Source organism: Peromyscus leucopus, chromosome X (genome assembly GCF_004664715.2).
Source record: "Peromyscus leucopus breed LL Stock chromosome X, UCI_PerLeu_2.1, whole genome shotgun sequence".
Taxonomy (NCBI): Eukaryota; Metazoa; Chordata; class Mammalia; order Rodentia; family Cricetidae; genus Peromyscus; species Peromyscus leucopus.
The window spans coordinates 103119932-103141548 of record NC_051083.1 but is presented as its reverse complement, the minus strand read 5'-3'; the positions used below and the strand labels follow the sequence as shown (position 1 = coordinate 103141548).

Here is a 21617-nt window from a genome sequence, read left to right as displayed (position 1 = left end):
AAAGGCCTGACGTTGACCTAATCATTGACCATTCTACCTAGAATGCAGTGGTTAGAACCAGACAGAGAGGGGGTGATGGATAGCAAAATTTTCTCAAGCTTTGGGGACAAGATCAGAATTACAGCTAACATATGATGTAGCAATTGTTTAGATGTAGCAAACACCGTGTGTGTGTGTGTGTGTGTGTGTGTGTGTGTGTGTGTGTGTGTGTACATGCAATGTTCCCATGTAGGTGGGTATACCTGTTACATCAATTACTGTGAAGGTCAGAATATAACAAGAATATATAGGTGTCAGCTCCTTGGATACTTTCCACCTTTTAAGATGGTGTCTCTCATTGGCTTTGAACTCTAGGGACCAGTGAGCTCTAGGGATCTGGTTCTACCATTTTATCTCAGTATTCCTGGAATTACAAGCACACTCTTACCATCCCTGGCTTTTTACATGGGTCCTGGGGCTCCAAACTCAGGTTGTCATGCTTACAAGGCAAGGGCTTTAGTGACTGAGCCATTGCCCTAGCACCTTCAGACATTATTTTCTACGTACATGTCAACTTATTGAGCTCTTAGGGTATGGGTAAAATGAATACCTCCATTCTACAGGTGAGGAAGTGTAGGCATAGACGGATTGAATAATGTGCTCAATGGAGAGTTGGCAATTCTGACACAGCCTGGCTCCAGTCAGTGCACACACTAGCTCTGCTACACAGAAGAATGCCCAAATCCGCATCCGTAAGCGCTCCACACCAGCCAAACTGTGTCATCTAGAATCACAGGGTTTTAATGAAACCCATCCAGAGGCTACTGTGGTGGGTGACAGTTCTAATTAGAAATGAGAAGAATCACAAAATGGTTCAACCTACTGGGAGAGGTGGATTTTTTCCCTCCCAAATACTGAAAACTCCATAGAGAATGTTACACACACACACACACACACACACACACACACACACACACACACACCCTGTGTAGTGGTGATTGGATTTAATGAACAGACCTCACATAGCAATGTAAATGAAGCGGAAAATTTTCCATTTCCCATTTAAGGTTCTGCCTAAGGTTTATTCAGCACATACAAGCTAGTTCCTTCCCGGTGCTTAGAGCTCTGTCCACTGTCATGCTGTGAAGCCTTTGCTTGAGATCTAGACTGGCTGTGCCACTGATTGACTCTTTCATCAGACTGCAACACGTTATCTGTCTTATGCAAATATTTCCTATCTCCTTGAACTACAACCTCTCGGAGAGCTAGGCTGTCTGTCCACATAATTTTGCTCATTACAAAGGGCTCCAGAGAGATCAGTTTCTATAAAATTAGCCTTCTTCTCTTGAGACTACTCAAGTGCCCATTCTGTGCCAGGTTTTGGGTAAACAGAAGAAACTCAGGCACCAATTTCATACTTCTGAAAAAGTGGAAGATGGGCTTGTTCTGGGTTTTCCTGGAAAGTTACAGAATGTTGAAGCAGGACATTACAGGAAGGAGTATAGAATAGTTGAAAACATGGAAGCAGATAACCTGGTGTCATATCTGATTTTATGTATAACTGGGGTCCATTTCCTGATCATTTGTGTGTTAATTTCTATGTGACACATAGGGATTCTATAAATAATTTAAAAGATTAGGAAACAGATGCAAATCCTTTTGGAGGAAACTTCCTGAACTACATTTTAAGAGACCTACTAAAACCCCACAACTAACACCATACTAAAAAGCAATGACTCACACTCTGCTCCCAAAGATGAGTCATACAATGTCTGTTCTCACTATTGTCACTTAAATTATACAGGAAGTTCTAGTGAGGTGCTGGGTAAGAATATAAAACAAAAGGCAACAAGATTAGAAGGGAGCAAGGAAAGATGATAGGATATTAAGTGGAGAAAACCCAAAGTACCCACAGAACCCTATTGAAGGTCATGAATGAACCTACCAAGGTTTCAGCTGAATATAACACTTAACTCAGTAAGATATAAGCTTGAAATAAAAAAAATCAAGCCTGAGGAGGTGGTTCAATTGGTAAAGTGCTTATTGTGAGTGCGGGAGGACTTGCCTTGGATCTCCAGTAGCAACATTGTTTAAAAGTCAGGCATGGTGAATACCCTGTAATCCCCGTACTGGGGACGTGGAAACAGGAAGAGTTCCTTGAGACTTGCTGGCCATCCCCAGTCAGTCTAGCTGAATTGACCAGCTCCAGATTTGGGGAGACCTTGTCTCTGGAGGGGCTGAGAGATGGTTCAGTGGTTAAGAGTACTCGCTGCTCTTGCAGAGGTCCTGAGTTCAATTCCCAGCACCCGCATGCTGGCACACAAACATCTATAATAGAATCTGATGCCCTCTTCTGGCATTCAGGTAGGTATACATGCAGACAGAGCACTCATACATAAATATATAAATAAATAGGGTGGAGAAGCAGTTGAGGAAGACCCTCAACATTGACCTCTGGCATTCACACATATACCACACAGACAAAAAAAAACCCAATTGTTTCTATAAACTAGTAAAAAAAATCTAAAAATGAAATTAAGAAATTTCAATAGTATCAACAAATTAAAAACAATTAAAGAATCAAATAAAAACATAAATACAAGACTTTGACTTCAAAACTACGTAAGAATTAAGAAGACATTATTGCTTTTGCAGAGGACCTGGGTTCAGTTCTCACTACCCACATGGTGGCTCACAACCATCTGTAACTTTAGATCCAGAGGATCTGATGCTCTCTTCTGACCTTCAGGGCACCAGGAAGCACATGGTATATAGACATACATGTGGGCAGAACACTCATACATATAAAATAAATACATCTAAATAAGCTTATGCTAATATTCATACAACAGGACCAGAATAGCCTTTGAAATCTTGAAAATGAACAAGGGCGAATATTTTCCATTTTTGAAACTTACAACAAAGAGAAAGGAATTAAGACACAGACACAGACACACAGACACACAGACACACACACAGAGAGAGAGAGAGAGAGAGAGAGAGAGAGAGAGAGAGAGAGAGAGAGAGAGAGACTATCTTTTTTAAAAAATAAACACCAACTTTGCTTCATACTGACTCATCCTGAAATTCTGTCTTGCAGTGTAAATCAAGATAGGGGCCACACCTGAGTGGAGCATTCTCTAGCTGTCAGTATTCAGCTGTCTCCCCAGCTGCCACTGACAGGCTGAGACAGGAAGATTGCTTAAACACAGGCATTTAGGGCCAGCCCAAGTGGACTAGCAATAGGAGATATATATTCAAATAATATCTGTGAGATGGAATGTTCCACCAGAATGTATATTAAAAAACAAACAACTTTGCAACTCAACAATGAAAAGGCAAACTTCTTGATTTTACCCGACTAATGAGGTAAACAGACATCTTTCCAGAGAGAATGGAAAAATGGTCAGTATGCACATGAAAGAAACCGCAACTTTGTCAGCCACCAGGGGAATTCAAATGCAAGCCACAATTAGATACCACTCCACTCCAACTGGGATGCCAATAATCAAAGAGGCAGATAATAATGCTGGGACAGTCAGGAGAACTTGGAACCCATGTGTACTGCTGATGGAAACGCAAAGTGCTGTAGCTGCTGTGGGAAAGTTTGGACAGTCCTTCAAAAGTTAGAGTTATCATGTGATCCAGTAATCGCACATCTATGCCCAAGAGGAATGAAAATACACTTATACAAGCACCTGTAAACTCATGTTAAGATTAACAGTGTTCATATTACATTCATTCTGTAATGTAAATAGCTCTAATGTCCAAGAATGGATAAAAGACAGTATATTTATATGAAAGAATATTATTCAGGCATGGAAGGGAATGGATTAGTGATTGATATATGCTATATGGATGAGCTATGGACATATTATTCTACGTGAAATAAGTCAGGTACAAAAAGATACATACTGTATGTTTACAAGCGGCAGATCTGTAGAGGAGAGTAGATTAATGGTTGCTTGGTGCTGAAGGCTGAATGGTAAGGACAGGGGAATGATTGCTAATGCATATGGGCCTCTCATGGGTGAGAGAACATTCTATGAGATGATGCTTGTACAACTCTGTGAATGTACCCAAACATCAAACTGTGTACTTCAAACAAATGAATGTATATGGTATGCAAATTGTATCTTAATAAAGAGGAGAACTCAGATGAGGAAAAAAAGAGCATGCCGGAGAAGTTTTCAAATGACACCACAGAGGCAAAGTCTTTGAAGAATTTAGCCTCAATTTCCACTAGGAAAATGGATAAACAGACATACCCCTTCCTTCGAGTGACCTTTATGTGTTTAGGGATTAGGAAAACCAACTAGATAAACAATGTATACTCTTACCGACCAACTCTGCTCCCTGTGCACAAACTTACTCCCCACCTGCTGTTCTTTTCATCTGCCTTCCTTTGTCTGTCCACAGCTGAAGATTTATGCTGTTAGACCAAGCTGCTCTGGCTTAATGCTTAGGTGGTATACTTCACGCTCAACAGACCAAAGCCCAAGGTTCAGGGCGGGCACACACACACACACACACACACACACACACACACACACACACAGGAGGAGAGGAGACGGGATGGGGGAGGGGAAAGGAGTGAGAGATGTTAAATTGATCACTCTGGTCAACCAGTATTTATACTAAAAAGCCTGAGCTCTTATTATGATGACTTGTGTAGTTCATCAGCTAGTGACTCATCCTGAGTTCTATGATGTGTTGGTCACAGTTCAAAGGCTGTTGCTAACACTGCTTTCTATCTTATTTTTTTTTTTTAAAAAAAAGATGTTTATGCTACTTGTAGAGGGAGCCAAATCATATAAATAATGTAACAATAACAATTCCATATATGGGCATGATGACATCTGTGATGGGCTACTACGAAATCTTGCATGAAATGAGCCATTTTATCTATGCTTTTTCCACTGCTAAAAAAGTTCTTTATACCCCTGGGTTACCCTGAATTACTGAAGGGATCTGAGAGTCCTTTGTAGATAGAAATGTAGTTCTAAACTTGCCACTGTTCGATCTGTGTTTCTACACTGACCCACGCCATGTTCATGGAACTACCAAGGTCTCTCACAGTGTTAGCTAATCTTGCAACTGGAGAAAATAGTCCCCACTAAAGCCACCCCAAGGGATTCCTCAACAGCTTTGAAGCTGCACAGGATTTAGAGACTACAGATTCCCAAGGATGTTTTTATTTAGCTTCATGGACATCCTCAGAAATTCCTCCTGCCGTATGAGGTAGAGAGACCTGCTCTGGTGACAAGTGCCCTCAGATCAAAGAGGCAAGCCTGGGGTCTCCAGGATATCCTTTCCTTCCCAAGTATTCCTGTTAAAGCATGGTTTAGGGTCTTTTTTAACCCTGGCCGTAACTACTAACAGGCACTGGTTCAAATTCTCTCCCCAATTATCTATGTCCTGTGGGTTTTAAAAAAATGTTTTCTTCCCCACGGAGTCACATGATAATGACTCCAAGTTCTTATGAAGAACGATGCTAAATTCAAAGCATTATTTCCTTCACTTCCAGTTACAAATAAGTTTTACCTTTTATTGGGTTCCATTATACAATTATACAGTCTTGTTATTATTAAGCAGTAATTAAGCAAAGTGAATGAATGGTTTTGAGCTCTACTTTTCAGCATATAGATTTACCTAAAAAAGTACAAACCAAGCACAGTGGTGCAATTTTCCAGGCACTTTCAAGTTGCTTAACTATTTACAAATACGTAAGCACCCTGTATGAAAGAAAGCATGACGATTTTGGTGTCAGGAGGAAACACTCCACACATATCGAGTCTCTCAATTTGAACATTTGCACAGCTCCGAATATTCCTGAGAAAAGCCGGTCTCATTGTCCTTTCTTTCCCAATCTCTTCATGCTTCAGCGTATCTTGGGGAACCATAAGCTCTGTCACTGGAGGTACCACTAATTGCACAAAATACATGTAATGTGTTGTTCATCCAGGGAGAATGCATTGTGTCTTCTTGTAATATCTGAAACAAAAGCAAACAAAACACCACACAATCATCACCAGCTGAAACTGCTACTGCCAAAAAAGACTATGTATATGAAATTACAGGCATATTTTAATTTATCACTGACACTGGGCTATTTACAATGACGGAAAGCAGAAAGAGCAAAGAATAACATTACCGGCTTCAGTCTTCACAGCTGAGTTACAAAGGCAGCGTATCAAAAAAGCAGAAAAGATTTGGTTACTCATTAGGAAAAACAAAAGGTCAGGAAATGCAAAATTCAATTAAAAGAGACAGGGTTTGACCTTTGAATTCTATTTTAACATGTCATCACAAAAGCTTCAAGTAGGGATTACCCTTGGAAAAGAGTTTATGGATCATCTATCTACTTTCTTTCTTTCTTTCTTTTCTTTTTTTTTTTTTTTTTTTTCTTTTTTCGAGACAGGGTTTCTCTGTGTAGATTTGCACCTTTCCTGGAACTCACTTGGTAGTCCAGGCTGGGCTCGAACTCACAGAGATCCGCCTGGCTCTGCCTCCCGAGTGCTGGGATTAAAGGCGTGCGCCACCACTGCTCGGCCATCTATCCACTTTCTAACAGTCATTCTCAGAATCAAATAGTCCTGCAGACTTGGATAATACTAAATAAAGGTAGAAATCAAAAGTGCCTATTTGAAAGAAACTATGATCATATAAGCTAATCAATATAAAAAATGAAATAAATATAAAATATGAATGTTATATTTCCCATGTATATAAAGATACATTCACGTTGGTATATATATTTTAAAAGTTAGTCTGTTAATGTGATCAAAAGCCAAAGCAACAAAGGTTTTATGCTTAAATGAATTAGAGGAAGGAATGGTATGCATATTACATTGCCTCTCTTTGAGTCCTACCCTAGGTCTTAAGTTTTTTATTTGGTTTGGTTTTTTTTTTTTTAAATATTGGGTTTCGAGGTTGGAAAGATGCTCAGTGGTTAAGAGCAGTTCTGCTTTCTCAAAGGATCTGAGTTTGGCTCCTGGTACTCTCATTGGGAGGCTCACACTGCCTCTAACTCCAGCTCCAAAGGATCCTACATCCTCCCTTTTCTTGCCTCCATATTGCACACACACACACACACACACACACACACACACACACGCACGCACGCACGCACGCACGCACGCACGCACGCGCGCGCGCGCGCGCACGCACGCACGCACGCACATATACACACAAATGAAAAGAAAAATCTAAAAAACTATGGGGTGTGCTGGTTAGGTGTTAAATTGAACACAGGCTAGAGTCATTTGAGAAGAGGGAACTTCAGCTGAGAAAATGTCCCCATCAGATTGGACTGTAAGCAAGCTGTGGGGGGGCATTTTCATGATTAATGATTGATGTGGTAGGGTCCAGCCCACTGGGCAAGTGGGCCTAGTTTGTATTAAGAAACTAGGCTAGCTGGGCAGTAGTGGTGCACACCTTTAATCCCAGCACTCGGGAGGCAGAGGCAGGCGGATCTCTGTGAGTTCGAGCCCAGCCTGGTCTACAGAGTGAGTTCCAGGACAGCAAGGCTACACAGAGAAACCTGGTCTTGAAAAACCAAAAAAAAAAAAGGTAGGCTGAGCGAGGCATGGGGACCATGCCACATGCCAGTAAGCAGCTTTGCTTTACTCCGTGTTTCCTGTCCTAACTTCCTCAGTGATAGACTGTGATAGGGGTGTGGAAGCCAAATAAACCCTTTCCTCTCCGTGTTGCTTTGGGTCAGAATGTGTTCTCATAGCAGCAGAAAGCTAACTAGGACATGAGGTTTGTAAGTTGGCTTTGAAGCTTTAGTATAAAGCCCTGCTTTACAATAACAGTCCTATGCGTCCTGTCATTTGTGTTGTTATAAGTCATAGGCTTAAATCTTATAATAAAGGAATTTCATCTTCCAAAAATCTTAACTCATGACCCTAATCTGAAAGCATACTACAGATTTAATGGATGACTAATCAATTATTCATATCTGTCAGATGTGACAAGCCAATGGGGTTGTTCACTGAGACCATGTCTAAAAACCTACTATATGCTACAGTGGCCACCACCAACTCTACCTAAATAAGAAATCTGCAGTTAATAATCTTAAATTATGCTGGGTTACCTTCCTTGCCCAGCCTTAATACGAGGCCTCAACTTGGTAGGTCATGCTTTGTTAGCACCCATGGGAGAACAGAAACAGAGGTGGATTGGGTGGCACGGGGGCGGGGAGGGAATGGGAGGAGAGAGAGAAGGGAAACTGCGATAAGGATGTAAAATAAATGAAAAAATTTAATTAATAAAAAATAATCAAGTTATTCTTTTAAATTTTTATGGTCAGAAGCTTAAAACAAAGCTTAAAATATAAGTATAAAACTTACTGTATACTTTGCTATACTGTAATAAATTACATGGAAAACAGCCAAAGAATATTCAAGCCATTTCTTTTTCAAGGAATCATTTACAGGGCTCAATGGAATAGTTCTATTTAGTGTGTACTTACTTACATTATGTCTTATTTTGTGGTAGTATTGTCAATCTTAACATTTATGAATGAAAATTCTTTTAACCTAATAATTAATGAAAGATATCAATTCATTTATAATATTCATTCTAAGGTTAATGGTTTGCATAAACATGAACATATAAAAGGAAAAGTTTTCTTAGGTAATGTTAGCTCATGTTAGTCTAAAATATTGGTCTCCAGCTAAGAAAAATAGCAATGGCTTAATGGAGTAATTGATATAGGCAGGTGGGAGATGGCCAGCTTATTTGAAAAATTCATGCTTTAAGGAGGAAAATTACAAAATGACCATTCTAAATATCTTGATCATAGCAGCAATAATAAATTGAATAATTTGCCTTGAATTTGAATAATTTAGAATTCAAGACGAGGCAATGCAGCTGCATGCAAATGAAGTAACTGTCCGTTGTTTTCCGTCTTCCATGAAGGAGTCATTGTTACTGTATGAGGACTGAGACTCAGCAAGCCGACGGCTTCGAAGAAGCAGCTACGTACACCATTGAATAATACAATTCACTGAGGATAATGATGGTGCAGAGAGCTATGCTCCCGGTGTGCTAACAGGTGAGGGTGAGATGCTGACAGTGATGGACGCCCAACACTTCCCTGCCTCCCTAGTCTTCTCCCTTGGCTACTCTGGGAAGGAAGGAGAAAGGGGTCTCTGAAAGCTCATCAGCAAGAGATGCCTCCCTATTTCCATTCAGTCCTAAATAGGCTAGTAAGGCAAAAAGAAGCCGAAGAACACCGAATGCTCCTCAAGCCTCCAAGGTTCCAGCTACGAAGAATGGATGCTTAGGAGACTGGACTTGACCTCATTAACCACTTAATTCTGGTCCACCCTGGTTCTCTATAATGAGCAGATGACAAAGATTAGAAAAGGAACCTCATGGTCACATCCAGTGATGAGATTCCTCGTAGCTCTTTAAGTTAAAGCATACCAAAGAAATGCAAAGACCTAGGAGGTTTAACTGAAAGTCAGCTAGCTTGTGTGGTCTGACGAGTCTTTCTACCATGCCCTGGGCCAAGCTATAAGGAAAGCTATGTGAGAGTCTCCCACAGGGAGTGGCTGCCTTCAATCACTGAAATCCAGGTCTAAGACAAATAAACTTCTCCCTGTGGTTTTGTTTTCCACCCCTGGGATGGTGTCTTGCTTATATAGCACAAGCTGGCCTAGAACTCCATATGTAGTCCAGGTTGGCCTTGAACTCACTATCTTCATACTTTAGCCTCCTGACCACTGGAATTACAGACGGGTATCACCCTGCTAGACTTTAAGGACCAGCTTTCAGAATATACTCTCTGGAGCCTGGCAAAGTGGATCATGCCTATAATTCCAGCACTCAGAAGGCAGGGACAGGCAGGAAGGGCGGGAGTTCAAAACTAGTTTTGGTTGTATGTAAGTTTGAGGCCCGTTTGGGCTATATGAAACTTTGTCTCCGAGACACAGTTTTTATCTGCTCCATGTTTTCATTTATGAGGAAATGAAGAAGGCTTTACGATAAGCTCAAATGTTGTCAGTGAGGAACCAGACCATTATGCCATAACTTTTACAAACATGATAAAAATGTTTAAATGGTTAACTGGCAATCCATATGCAAAGTAAATGTAAACATAACTTCCAGGGCCTCAACAGATAGTCTACCAACACAAATTAGGACTTCTACAAGGGTCAGAGGATATGTAAAAGTGGTAAGTGCTTAATGATGACGGGATTTGGCTATGAGCGAAGATCGAGTGTTGACTTTTATTTTTTCAGGCTGTTTCCCTAAGGTAGTTATAATTGTGACTAATACTCAGTGATTCAGCCTGTCACCTACGTCACAGTATCTAGTTTAAAAAACCTGTTATTGTATTTGCTTATGTGTGATATATGTATTTGTTTATGTGGGTGTGTGCACAGGTTCTTGTGGATGCACTGTCTGTGTATGTGCTTGTGTGTGTGGAAGCCAGAAGGATAACATTTGCTTTCGGAGACAAGTCTCTTACTGAACCTGGGCCTCATAGACTTGGCTAGCCCGGCTGACGAACGAGCTCCAGGTCTCCCCGTCTCCACTGCACTCCAAGCGCTGGGGTTACAGGTGTTCCCTGTTTTATGGAGGTGCTGGAGATCTGAACTCGGGCCCTCATGCTTGTGCGACAGGCACTTTACTGACCGAGTCATCTCCCCAGGGCCAGTATCTAGCTTCTTATAGTCGAGGTAAGAACATTATATAGGAACTGGGTTACCAAGCCAATCTTTTCACCTCTTTGGGATTCTTCTTGAGAGACTCTGGTCAATGTTCACAGAAGATCAATCTGGACTTGCTTAGCTAGCTTTAATGTCATAGCACAAAGGATAAAATGGTCTCTTACTGATCATTACTTCTGCAGCAGTTTTAGGTAACTGCTTCATTCACATTACATGACTAAAATGGCTGAAGATATGAGCTAAGCAAATTTTAAAATATAAGCTAATGGGCCAGTGAAGTGACTCACCAGTAAAAATGCTTGCAGTCAAGCCTAATGATCTGGGTTCAATCCCTGGAAGCCACATGATGGAAGAAAAGAACTGATTTCATACATACCATGGCACACAGGTGTAATGTTACATGCACACATGTGGCATATATGCAACACACACCTACTTACCATATCCACACATGCATACATCCATACAAGGTAAAGAAATTAAAGTGTGATAAAAAATTTAATATAAACCAAATAATTTTAGGGTAATACATTTCAAACTAATGTATTTTGCTAAGTAGTACTTTAGGGAGCCCAGATTCTGTCCTTAGTTTTAAGAATGTTAATACTTGCCTGCTCATGGATAATGTCAGACAATTCCTTTACCATGTCTCTAAAATTGGATTTTAGCCCTTCATGGTACTCGACTTGATCCTCTTTAATTAGCCGCTCATTTAGTTCGAGTGCAATGCTACATGCCTGTATGAATTTCCTGTGGATGAACATGAAAACACAAAAGATTAAAGTTTTGTTACTTATTCTTACAAAGTATCACCAACCATCAGTTTGACAATTTACTTCGACTATGACTTTTGTAAAGAAAGATTAGAAATTTCCCCTTCCTCACCAATAGTTATGGTCACTTCTTAAGTCTCAAATACACTTTAACTTTCTTTTTTATCTTTCTTCTCTGCTTTCTGATCTGTTTGAAAACCTGGCTCAGAACCTGGTGCATGTCTTTAATACCATCACTCAGTAGGCAGAGGCAGGTGGGTCTCTGTGAATTTGAGCTCAGCCTGGTCTACATAGCCAGCTATGGGCTAGCTTAGGCTATGTACTGAGACCCTGTCTCAATCCAAAACAAAAATCAATACCTGGGAAGTTTAATGGAGTTATTTCCTGTCACTCATTCAAAAAGAATTCATTTGGGGCTTACTATTTCGTCAGTAGTGTTGTGTATTACAGGTGTGAAGTACTTGGGCCGGTAGGAATAGGGACACAGAGTAGAGGAACTACCATAAAAGTCTTTCCCCCCATTATTTCTTAAGTTTATATTAATTTTTACTCATTTACTTTTCATGTGTTTAATGCATACAATTAAGAGTGGATGCACAAGCAGAAAAAGTACGCCATGTTTTGTATTCCTGTCATAGCAACTAGTAGAGTCTTTTGTACATGCCAGGCATATACTATTAATAAATACTGGCTACTCTGCAACCTGGAACAGATGATGGCTCGCGGACAGAAAAAGTAAATGACAAAAGTCAGGAGCAAACAAACGTATAGGTTACTATCTTTCTCCTTAGTCTACTTTGCTCAATTTGTCCTCATGTTCTATAATTAAATTCTGTTTACATACGAAGCAGACTTGTTTTTTTCCTGACCGTTCAGACATGCCTTAACTTACAGGGCTCCTGACTGCAGACAAGCTAAGGCATTCTCCAGACCTGCAGAGTCCAAGTGGAAGTGAGAACACAGGGAGCAGAAGGAAGTCTGTGCAACCTTTCCAGCTCCACTTCGCTCCTTCCCTAAATGGTCTGAAATGCTATAATGCAAGGTCAATCGGGCAAAGAAGGAAATCATGTAATGAATGTAGGCTTGTGTTTGTGTCACTTAAAATATCCAAAGCAATAAAGCAAGCTGGCATATTTAATCCCTTGGGTCACAGGAGCAGTGTTAGTACCTCAGAGCATGAAACAGATCATATGGCTCCTGGCTACTTAATGTGCCATTTGGAGGTCAATTAATCAGTGCAAATGCAGAACGCAGAGAATGCCCTTACTTGGTAAACATTTTTATTGCTGTTTTTTGAAGAAAATGAAGAAAAGAAATAGATCCGAAGACCCACACTTACCTAAACATGTCTTTCAACTCGTTCACTTTCTTAGGGGGATACTTGGTCGCATGACTTTCACTTAGGAAAGCCCTCGCATAGGCTAATGGACCAGCATTGACCTAAATTACACAAGAGAAAAAATTGACAGTGTGGCCAGCATGTAATCATGAGGAGATTTTGCATTTTCCTTTTCATTAAAACCTCCAAGGGCTGAGGGATAGCAGATACACAATAAAATACAGAAGAAACCCATAGCTTAGAGATCTATTTATTATGCTCATGAGACGTTTGTGTGAAAAATCATTAACTAAAGGATTTATCTGGTAAAATTGATACACCAATAAATTAGTTAATGATTTCTGACATATAAATACAGGGCTTGGCTGGTCTTAGAGATTTATGTTAAAGTCCTCTGACATAATACACAATTCATAGAAACTGAATGTGATTTATTTCTTACGTTTAAAAGAATACAGATCTTTTTTTCACACCCAATAAGAACATAACACACAACTGGAGCTAGTGCTTGCTCTGTGCCCTTACAAAAGTGAGAGAAACAGCAAAAGCATTTTTGTGCTTATTGGGCAACCAACGTACCTGCACAGAGACACAGCCCTGCAACTTCAGCTGAAGCTGAATCATGTCCACATCAGCCGAGGAGCAAAGCTTGTGCAGCTCTGCGGTTTTATCCTTTATTTCATCAGTAGCAACATCAATTGGTTTTAAATTCACCTGCTGTTCACAGGTTATAGGAATCCTCTTTTTCACATACGGAAATGAGTTTGAAGCTACGAAAAAGCAAAGGCCAACTTTAGAAAACCTTTTATTCGGTGGAATTCAAGGAAAAAATAAACAATCACCTTGTTTTTGCCTTCTACTTTTTCTAGAAAAATTCCTTAGGGTGCCAACCAGTTCCTTCTGCTTTGAGATGAAAGATAAACTATCTTTATGAGACACCTTTAAGCAGCTGGGAGTGACATATGGAGAAACGATGTTTATTACAAGGACATGTTTGTATAAACTTGTAAAGTAACAAGTGATTAACATTTCAGTTAGGTGTTCCTGCTGGCCAGCTGGTACTTGTGTGTAGGAAAAAGTACCAAGACAGATATGAAAGTAACACAAAGATTCCTACTCACTGGTCAAGATGGTCCGCCGTTTACACTGTTCTTCTATGCAGCCTTGCTTTTTTCCTGATAAGGTATAAGGGGCCTCAAAAACAAATCTGTTGATATTATGGTTTCTTTCAAACTCTGTCTTTCTTTCTGTGAGTTCTTTGTCATCGAAATAGGGCTTCACATAAGTGACTTGTATATGAGCAAATTTTGGATCAAGTTCTTTGGCATTTACCTATAAAGAAAAGTTGTTTGTCTTTTTAAAAAAAACAAAATCAATGGAAAGAAAATGGAAGTATTTACTGCTTTGAGACTACACTAGAAACAGTGGCATTACAATGTGCTCCTGATGGACTAGAAAACTACCTAGGGGAGATCGGAGCTGTGTTTTACAGAGAACTTGTTTGTGATTATAAGGGAGGTACAGAAAATCCAAAGAGATTACAGAAATACAGGAAGAACAGAAACCACCACTGTAATCTTAGCCCTCAGCAATTAGCATTATCCACATTTCACACATTTCTTTCCATTTGTTTCTATGCATACATATTATGAAAAGTGAGATCACACCAAACAGTTTTGTAACCTGATTCCTTAAATACTTACTAAAATAGTTCTGCAATATGTAAATCTACCTCCATTAAGAAGATAATATAAGTACTATAGTTTATACTGGGGCATTGACACTGTTTATTTACATTATTTGAAACAGGGTTTCATGCTGTATCTCAGGCTGGCCTGGGATTCATTAGGTAACCCACAGTAGCTTTGAACTTGCAGTTTTCCTCCTACTTTGGCCTCTCCAGTGTTAGAATTATAGGTGTGAGCCACCACATGTGGCTTGAAATGACTTTTAATGGCAGACACTTTGCTTGCTATTGAAAGTCATCCTTTGGTGAACATCCTTGAATTTGTAAGTGTGCTTTTTTGTTCTGATTGTTTGCCTTAGGATACATTTTTCTTAGAAAAAATGTTCAGTTCAAAGATTTATATAGCTTTAAGGATTTTAATAAATTAACCAAATATGCCACAAAGTAGCCTACCGATCTGGACAGCCACAAGCAGTGTTTGATATCATGAGTAGATATTTTTAAAAAGATTTTATTATTTTTATATTTTTATTTTACGTGTATAAGAGTTTGCCTACATGTATGTATGTGCACCATGTGTATGAAGTGCTCGCCAAGGCCAGAAGTAAACATCAAAATCACTGGAACTGGAGTTAAAGATGGTTGTGAGTCACCATGTGGGTGCTGGGAACCAAGCTGGGTCCTCTGCATGAGAAGCAGGGGCACTTAACCACTGAGACACCTCTTCGGCCATCAAGAGTAGTATTCTTGCCTACATCAGTTTAATCCTAGCCAGCAGAGGAAAGGGATCACAAGAAAACACGGGGATTCTATATGGAAGACAGAGAAGTTTAGTTGTAGGGCTGGGGATGTAATTCAGCTACTAGAACGTTTGCCTAGCGTGTCATGTATAAGGTGCTTGGTTCAATTGCCAGTAACAACAACATTGCTGGCCATTTCATGAGGCATCTAAACTCCATGCCAAATATTGCTGCTGCTGCTGCTGCTGCTGCTGCTGCTGCTGCTGCTGCTGTCCTTGCTGAAGGTTCATTCACCTGTGTATTCTCAACCAATAGCATTTCTCCTGAACTCCAGACAAAACTCCGGATCTGCTTTCCGTGTTTTCCCGACAAAATCTGCCTTGTGTCCTGGGTGCTGGTGACTTGCTTACTATCTTTGCCATTTATCAGTCATGTCTGTCTGTGTTTAGTGAGGAGAAAAAAGAAACAAACAAAAGCAACAAAACTCTCCCTGTGAACAGTCTTTGTATCTTTTCACTCTCCACACATGCAGGGGATGGTGTATGTCTTAGCACTGGTTAACTTCTTTAAACCCCTTCCATTTACTTGGCCCTCTCTGGAAACACTAACCTTTCTTTCCTGTTACACTTATCTTAGCCAAAAGACTCAGACATAATTCTCTCACATTTAAAAGCTGGACTTTTCTAGAAAAACCTCAGTCAAAGTAATTATTTAGCTAAGATGAAACACAAATAGGAAATAAAAGGTCAAGTAGTACTAGTATTACACAGTGTACATATGAATAGAAAAAAATCCTTCCTAGCCATGTCTCTAGGCCCATTTCTCAGGGATAGTCATGAACAACACTTTTTTTTTTGTATCTTGGACTTTAGATATTTCTTAAACTTGTATAGATAAGTTTATGTGGATTTCCAGTTTGGATACAAATGTACTTACTATCCCTACTGTCTTGCATCTTGCTTTTTATTCTCTAATGACATACTTTGCTATCGTCAGACTGATATGATAAATCCTTCATGCTGCAGACATGGTGGCTATTAAGACCTACACTACTCGCACCTGGGAAGCTGAAAGAGCTTGAGGCCGACCTGGTCTACACAGGGAGTTCCGAGCCTCGCTCTCAACCCGCGCCCCCCGCCCCAAGGAAAAAAAAACCGCAATAAAAATAAATCACTCTTTTCGTTCCTAGGCAACTAGACATTATACATTACATTATTATACATTATTAGTAGTATTCTCATGCAGGTAGCTATATGAGTATCAGGCTCTTCCTAGGCTTTTATAGCACGAAACTTCTTTAGACAAATAGCATTACAAAATAAATGTACATATAATAGAAAACTTTTGGGCCAAAGGACACATACATTTAAGAAACTTCTATTCAAATCGTCTGTGCCTTCAAGCAGATTTTGTTCTTTGGCAAGCACAGTGACTTGTTTTTGGTTTGCTTGACATGGTATCTCAGGCTCATAATCTGTCCCTCTTCCCCCACACCCCAAACACACACACACACACACACACACACACACAAGAATGCTTTTAGTTTTACTTTTTTTTTTTTTTTTTTTGGTTTTTCGAGACATGGTTTCTCTGTGTAGCTTTACGCCTTTCCTGGAACTCACTTGGTAGCCCAGGCTGGCCTCAAACTCACAGAGATCCGCCTGGCTCTGCCTCCCAAGTGCTGGGATTAAAGGTGTGTGCCACCACCGCCCGGCTTAGTTTTACTTTTAAACTTTAAAAATCGAATTCCTTATATCAAGTGGCAAAATAGTTGTATAGATCCTATGAATTACCCTTCTGCAGCTTTTAAACCATCTCAGGGTGACCTGTGACAGCAAAAACAACATAATGCTAGGCTATTGCTTGTTATGTTATGTTAGTTAGGAACAGCCAGAAGGCAACCATTTTGGGGGAATAGTAATATATACTTATAGTTTCGGCACTCAAAAGGTAGAGGCAGGTCCTGCAGTTTAGGCCTGCCTAGGTCAGATCCTGTTTAAAAAAAAAGTGCTTGGCCAGCATGAGTGTTGTGTAACAACTTTGTAAAGGGTAAAGTCCTCCACCTTGATCCCTAAGTTACAGGCTATTCTAAAGGAGGTGAAACCTTCCATTCATCAAGAGACACAATGTTCTTGACATAAACTATTCCATCTTGCAGGAAAGCTTAGTTAAGGAAGTAGAGAACTCAAAAGCCTCATGGGGTCCCTGAAACTGACCATCTTCACTAGGGCTCTCCTTTGCCAAGCATATATAAGGGCTGCTGAGAGACATTCACAGACAATCAGCTGCTGGGAAGTGGCTCAGCCCATATAAGCTGCCTGAAAGAGACACTTTCTAGTCTGTGGAACTGCCTCCTTTGTGAGCTGTCTTTTAGGGTGGCCTTTTAGTGATACATCTATCTGTCTTCGAGTCATTTCTAGTCTAGTAACTAACATTTTACCTATATTCCTATAAATAACCCTGATAAAACTCACTGGTTTAACAAACTGAACTTTGGTGACATCCTTACTTGGGCCAATCATTGATTTTCTATCTGGGATGAGTAGGTGTTTGTTCATGTCTCCCTGGGAATAGTGACATACAACACTGGGTTACGTAGGGAATTCCAGACCAGCCTGAGCTACAGAGTAAGAGCTTGTCTCATAACAAAGCAAAACGAAATGACAAAAACAAAAGTCTGCACCTGCGCAGTACAGATGCAGTGTTTTCTGAACATTTCAGATCCACAGTTGTTTGACTCTGTGTCTGTAGAATCCACAGCTACAGGGGAGCGGGTGGGGGGGCTCTATTTTTATACAAACAGGAATGGTTTCTTGTACAGAAGTACAGAATGACGTCAGGAGTCCTGACAGTGGTTTATCAGCAGCAATATTGGGCTGGTTTTTGGAGGCAGAATAAAAGAGAAAGATGCATGTGGTCCAGAGAGTCTGGCTCACCCGTTACTTCTACAGCAGTTAACATGGGCACGAGCTGAGATTCTGCGGCTGCAAGGACAGGGAATTTTCTACTATCAATTCCATGAAAAACACAAAACTAATGAAACTAGAGAGGTATTGCCAAATATTCATTTGGAACCTTTCGTCACAGCTACTTTTAAAGGTCTTAAAACCTATGTTCAAGATCACACCATTCCCAAGAGATAGAGGCATGTCTAGGAAGTGAAAAGATGAGATTTTTCTCTGTCAGTGATGTCTACTTGATTTCAGGTGCTTTGTTGAAAGTTACTGAGAAATACAAACTCTGTCCAGTGGAAGTACTTTCCTTTCTACCTCAGTAATGAAGTCTCATCCTGGCAAGTGTTAGGTCAAAGGCATTCCGACCGATTTCCCCAAGGCTGTCTAGAAGGAGCAGTGCATTCCTTACTGCACAGCCTCTCTTGCTAGAATTCTTCACACCTTGGTATAATAGGGCCTAATGGGATGGATAATATTTGGGGCCAGACCAAAAATATCTCTCTGGAAACTGACTTCATTGGAAATGCACAGCACTAGGGATGTTGAAAAGGGAGCACTGTTGTGAGCTCAAGACCAGCCAAAAAACAAAACGAAACATTGGGGGGTTGGGAGCTGCAGTAAAACCTTTGACAGTACAGGCATGAGGACCTGAGTTTGAACCCTAGAACCATATAAAAAAAAGCTGGGTGTGGCAGTGCACACCTGTAATCCTTGTCCCATGGATGTAGAGACAGCAGAATCCCCAGGTTTGTTGGCCAGCCAGGCTAGCTAGTTTGGAGAGCTCTGGGTTCAGGTGGATAGTGACTGAAGAAAACACTGACTTCTACCTTCCCCATGCATGAGTTCACATGTGCATATAATCACATATGTACACATGTAAAATAATAACGATAGTAAAATGTAAGTATGGTCACATTGTTGAATTAGGGTTATTTTTAGCATAATGTAACAGCCTTCTGTGCCTCTGGATGATTTTACTCATACAGTAGTCAACTAAGAATCATGCTGTACTTAATATGAAGGTTTGTGTATAGTCTTATTGTAGCATGCTATGTTGTGTTTGGTTGGTATCTCTGGCAGGACTGCTCTTTTGTTTCAAGGGAAACGGGAGGAGTGGATCTGGGGGAGAGAGGAGATGGGGGGAGGACTGGGAAGGGAAACTGTGGTTGGGATGTAATGTATGAGAGAAGAATAAAAGACAAAAGAATCATGCTGTAGAACTGAATGTTCAACAGCTAAACTGATATCATCGTCTCTTCTATTATTATTATTTTTTTATTTTTACAAGATAAGGTTTCTCTGTGTAGCTTTGGAACCTGTCCTGGAACTTGCTCTGTAGTCCAGGCTGGCCTTGAACTCACAGAGATCCGCCTGCCTCTGCCTCCTGAGTGCTGGGATTAAAGGCGTGCGCCATCACAGCCCAGCCTCTTCTATTATGATTAATGAATGCTCTTAATGTAATTACATAGTCACTTTCTACATAGTAACTCATTTAATGTGTATAACAACCTCATGAGGAAGATACTATTGTCTTCATGCTACCAATGAGAAAAGTCAAGCACAGAGGGGTAAGTGATTTTCCTATAGTCTCACAGCAGAGAATGAAGACTTGAGTGTTGGCCCCCCTGACTTCAAAGCCTCCATTCTTTCTGTCATTATCTAACAGGCTCTACTTCTATGCTTCTATCCCACATATCAGGAGCAATGTACAGAGCCTGGAACAAATGAACAGTGATTTCAAAATGCATGACACAGGTTACCTTGTCTGAATCCTGAATTATTTTGACATTTTCAGTACCAAATTTTTCACCATACAGTTTCACAAGTCTCAAGGAAATCTCTGAAAGGCCTGTGAGCTTGGGTTCTTTATAGATGTACTCTTTTCCATCTTCTTCTTCAAAAAAAGACTATTATAAAAGTAAACAAATAGTATATGAAAAAAAGCATTCCAGGAAAATCTGAACAACTAGTGACAATATATTTGAATACACATAAAATAATACTTATTAATATTAGCTTTAACATATTTATGCTGGCTGTTCTATGTCACCTTGACATAGCTAGAATCATTTGGGAAGTTGGAACCTCAATAGAGAAAATGCCTTATCAGATAGTCCTGTGGGGGCATTTTCTTAATTAACGCTTGATGTGTGAGGGCCCAACTCACTGTGAAGGGGTACTAACCCTGGGCAGGTGGTCCTGGGGTCTATAAGAAAGCAGGCTGAGCAAGGTATGGGGAGCAAGCCAGTAGTAATCAGCACTCCTCCACGGCCTCTGCATCAGTTCCTGCCTCCAGGTTCCTGCCTTGAGCTCCTGCTCTGACTTCCCTCAGTAATGGAGTGTGATCAGAGTTGTAAGCTGAAATAAACCCTCTCCTCCACAAGTTGCTTTTCGTCATGGTGTTTTATCACAGCAATAGAAATTCTAAGACAATATTAATATTTTAATTTTAGTATATTAATAATATATTAAAAGCCACATGCATATATTCAACCTTCTAACTTCGAATAACTGAGAATTGTCAAATGCACAAGTATACAAACATATTGTCTGAAAGAGGGAGGTGTAATCTGGAAATATTTTTTATTTTTATTAAGTAGTCCCATGTTAGATTTTCTTTCTTCTGTATGTACTCAAATTCATAAATATATGAACATATTATTGGTAGGAAGAGGAAACAAACATGGATATCTTTTTTATTTTCATTAGGTTTCCATATTAATGTCTTCCATGTGTTCTTTTTTTAACAGATTGTTTTTGCTTTTTAAAATTTTTAATTATTTATTTTATTCTTTTATTTCATGTGCATTAGTGTTTTTGCCTGCATGTGTATCTGTGTGAAGGCATCAGATCTGCTGGAACTGCAATTACAGACAGTGGTGAACTGCCATGTGGGTGCTGGGAATTGAACCCAGGTCCCCTGGGAGAGCAGCCAGTGTCCTAAACCACTGAGCCATCTCTCCAGCCTCCTTCCATGTGTCTTTAGTCTGTCTTATATTACAAAGCTTTAATGACTAGATACTTAATGTGTATTTCAGAAGCTTAACAGAAAACTAAACTGAGGAAGAAATCTACACCTTGCATCCCTGACCTAATTAGACAGGAGAACCAAAGTGAATGAGAATATTACAAAAGGAGCAACAACTGTCCAAAGGGCATCTAATAAGTCAAAGGAGAACATTTAAAAAGCCAAACAGCTTGGTGAACCAACTTTACTAAAGCACACTTACCTGGCCATAAAAGGCAACTCTGAAGAAAGTACCTAAAAGTCGTTTTTTGGTGTGCATAACCTCCAAAATTTTTGTGTAAGCGCCATGAAGAGTTCTATAGACTTGAGTCAGTTTCTGAAAAATGAGAATATATATTTGTGGTTTTGTCAGTCATTAAGTGTCCTCAAGATCAACGTGCAAGAATAAAAAACCACCAATGTTTAGGTTTTTATTTTAAAGTAGATTTCTTT

General features: G+C 40.0%; 1 protein-coding gene across 3 annotated transcripts in view; it reads right to left on the bottom strand.

Annotated features, from left to right (window-relative positions):
* Nucleotides 1–5506: 5506 nt before the first annotated feature.
* The window catches only part of Dock11 (dedicator of cytokinesis 11), a 183969-nt gene continuing 167858 nt past the window's right edge, over nt 5507–21617 (bottom strand). Inside the window, exons 48-55 of one of the 3 annotated variants that reach the window (XM_037199256.1) lie at nt 21388–21501; nt 19918–20064; nt 13898–14108; nt 13356–13546; nt 12777–12877; nt 11276–11414; nt 6134–6151; nt 5882–5973 (exon numbers count right to left, since the gene is read on the bottom strand). In XM_037199256.1, the coding sequence (XP_037055151.1) occupies nt 6146–6151; nt 11276–11414; nt 12777–12877; nt 13356–13546; nt 13898–14108; nt 19918–20064; nt 21388–21501 (909 nt within the window). In that variant the 3' untranslated portion in view covers nt 5882–5973; nt 6134–6145. Of the gene's footprint in view, nt 5974–6133; nt 6152–11275; nt 11415–12776; nt 12878–13355; nt 13547–13897; nt 14109–19917; nt 20065–21387; nt 21502–21617 lie in introns of all 3 variants that reach the window. The other 2 variants (XM_037199255.1, XM_028887297.2) reach the window with 2 other exon arrangements.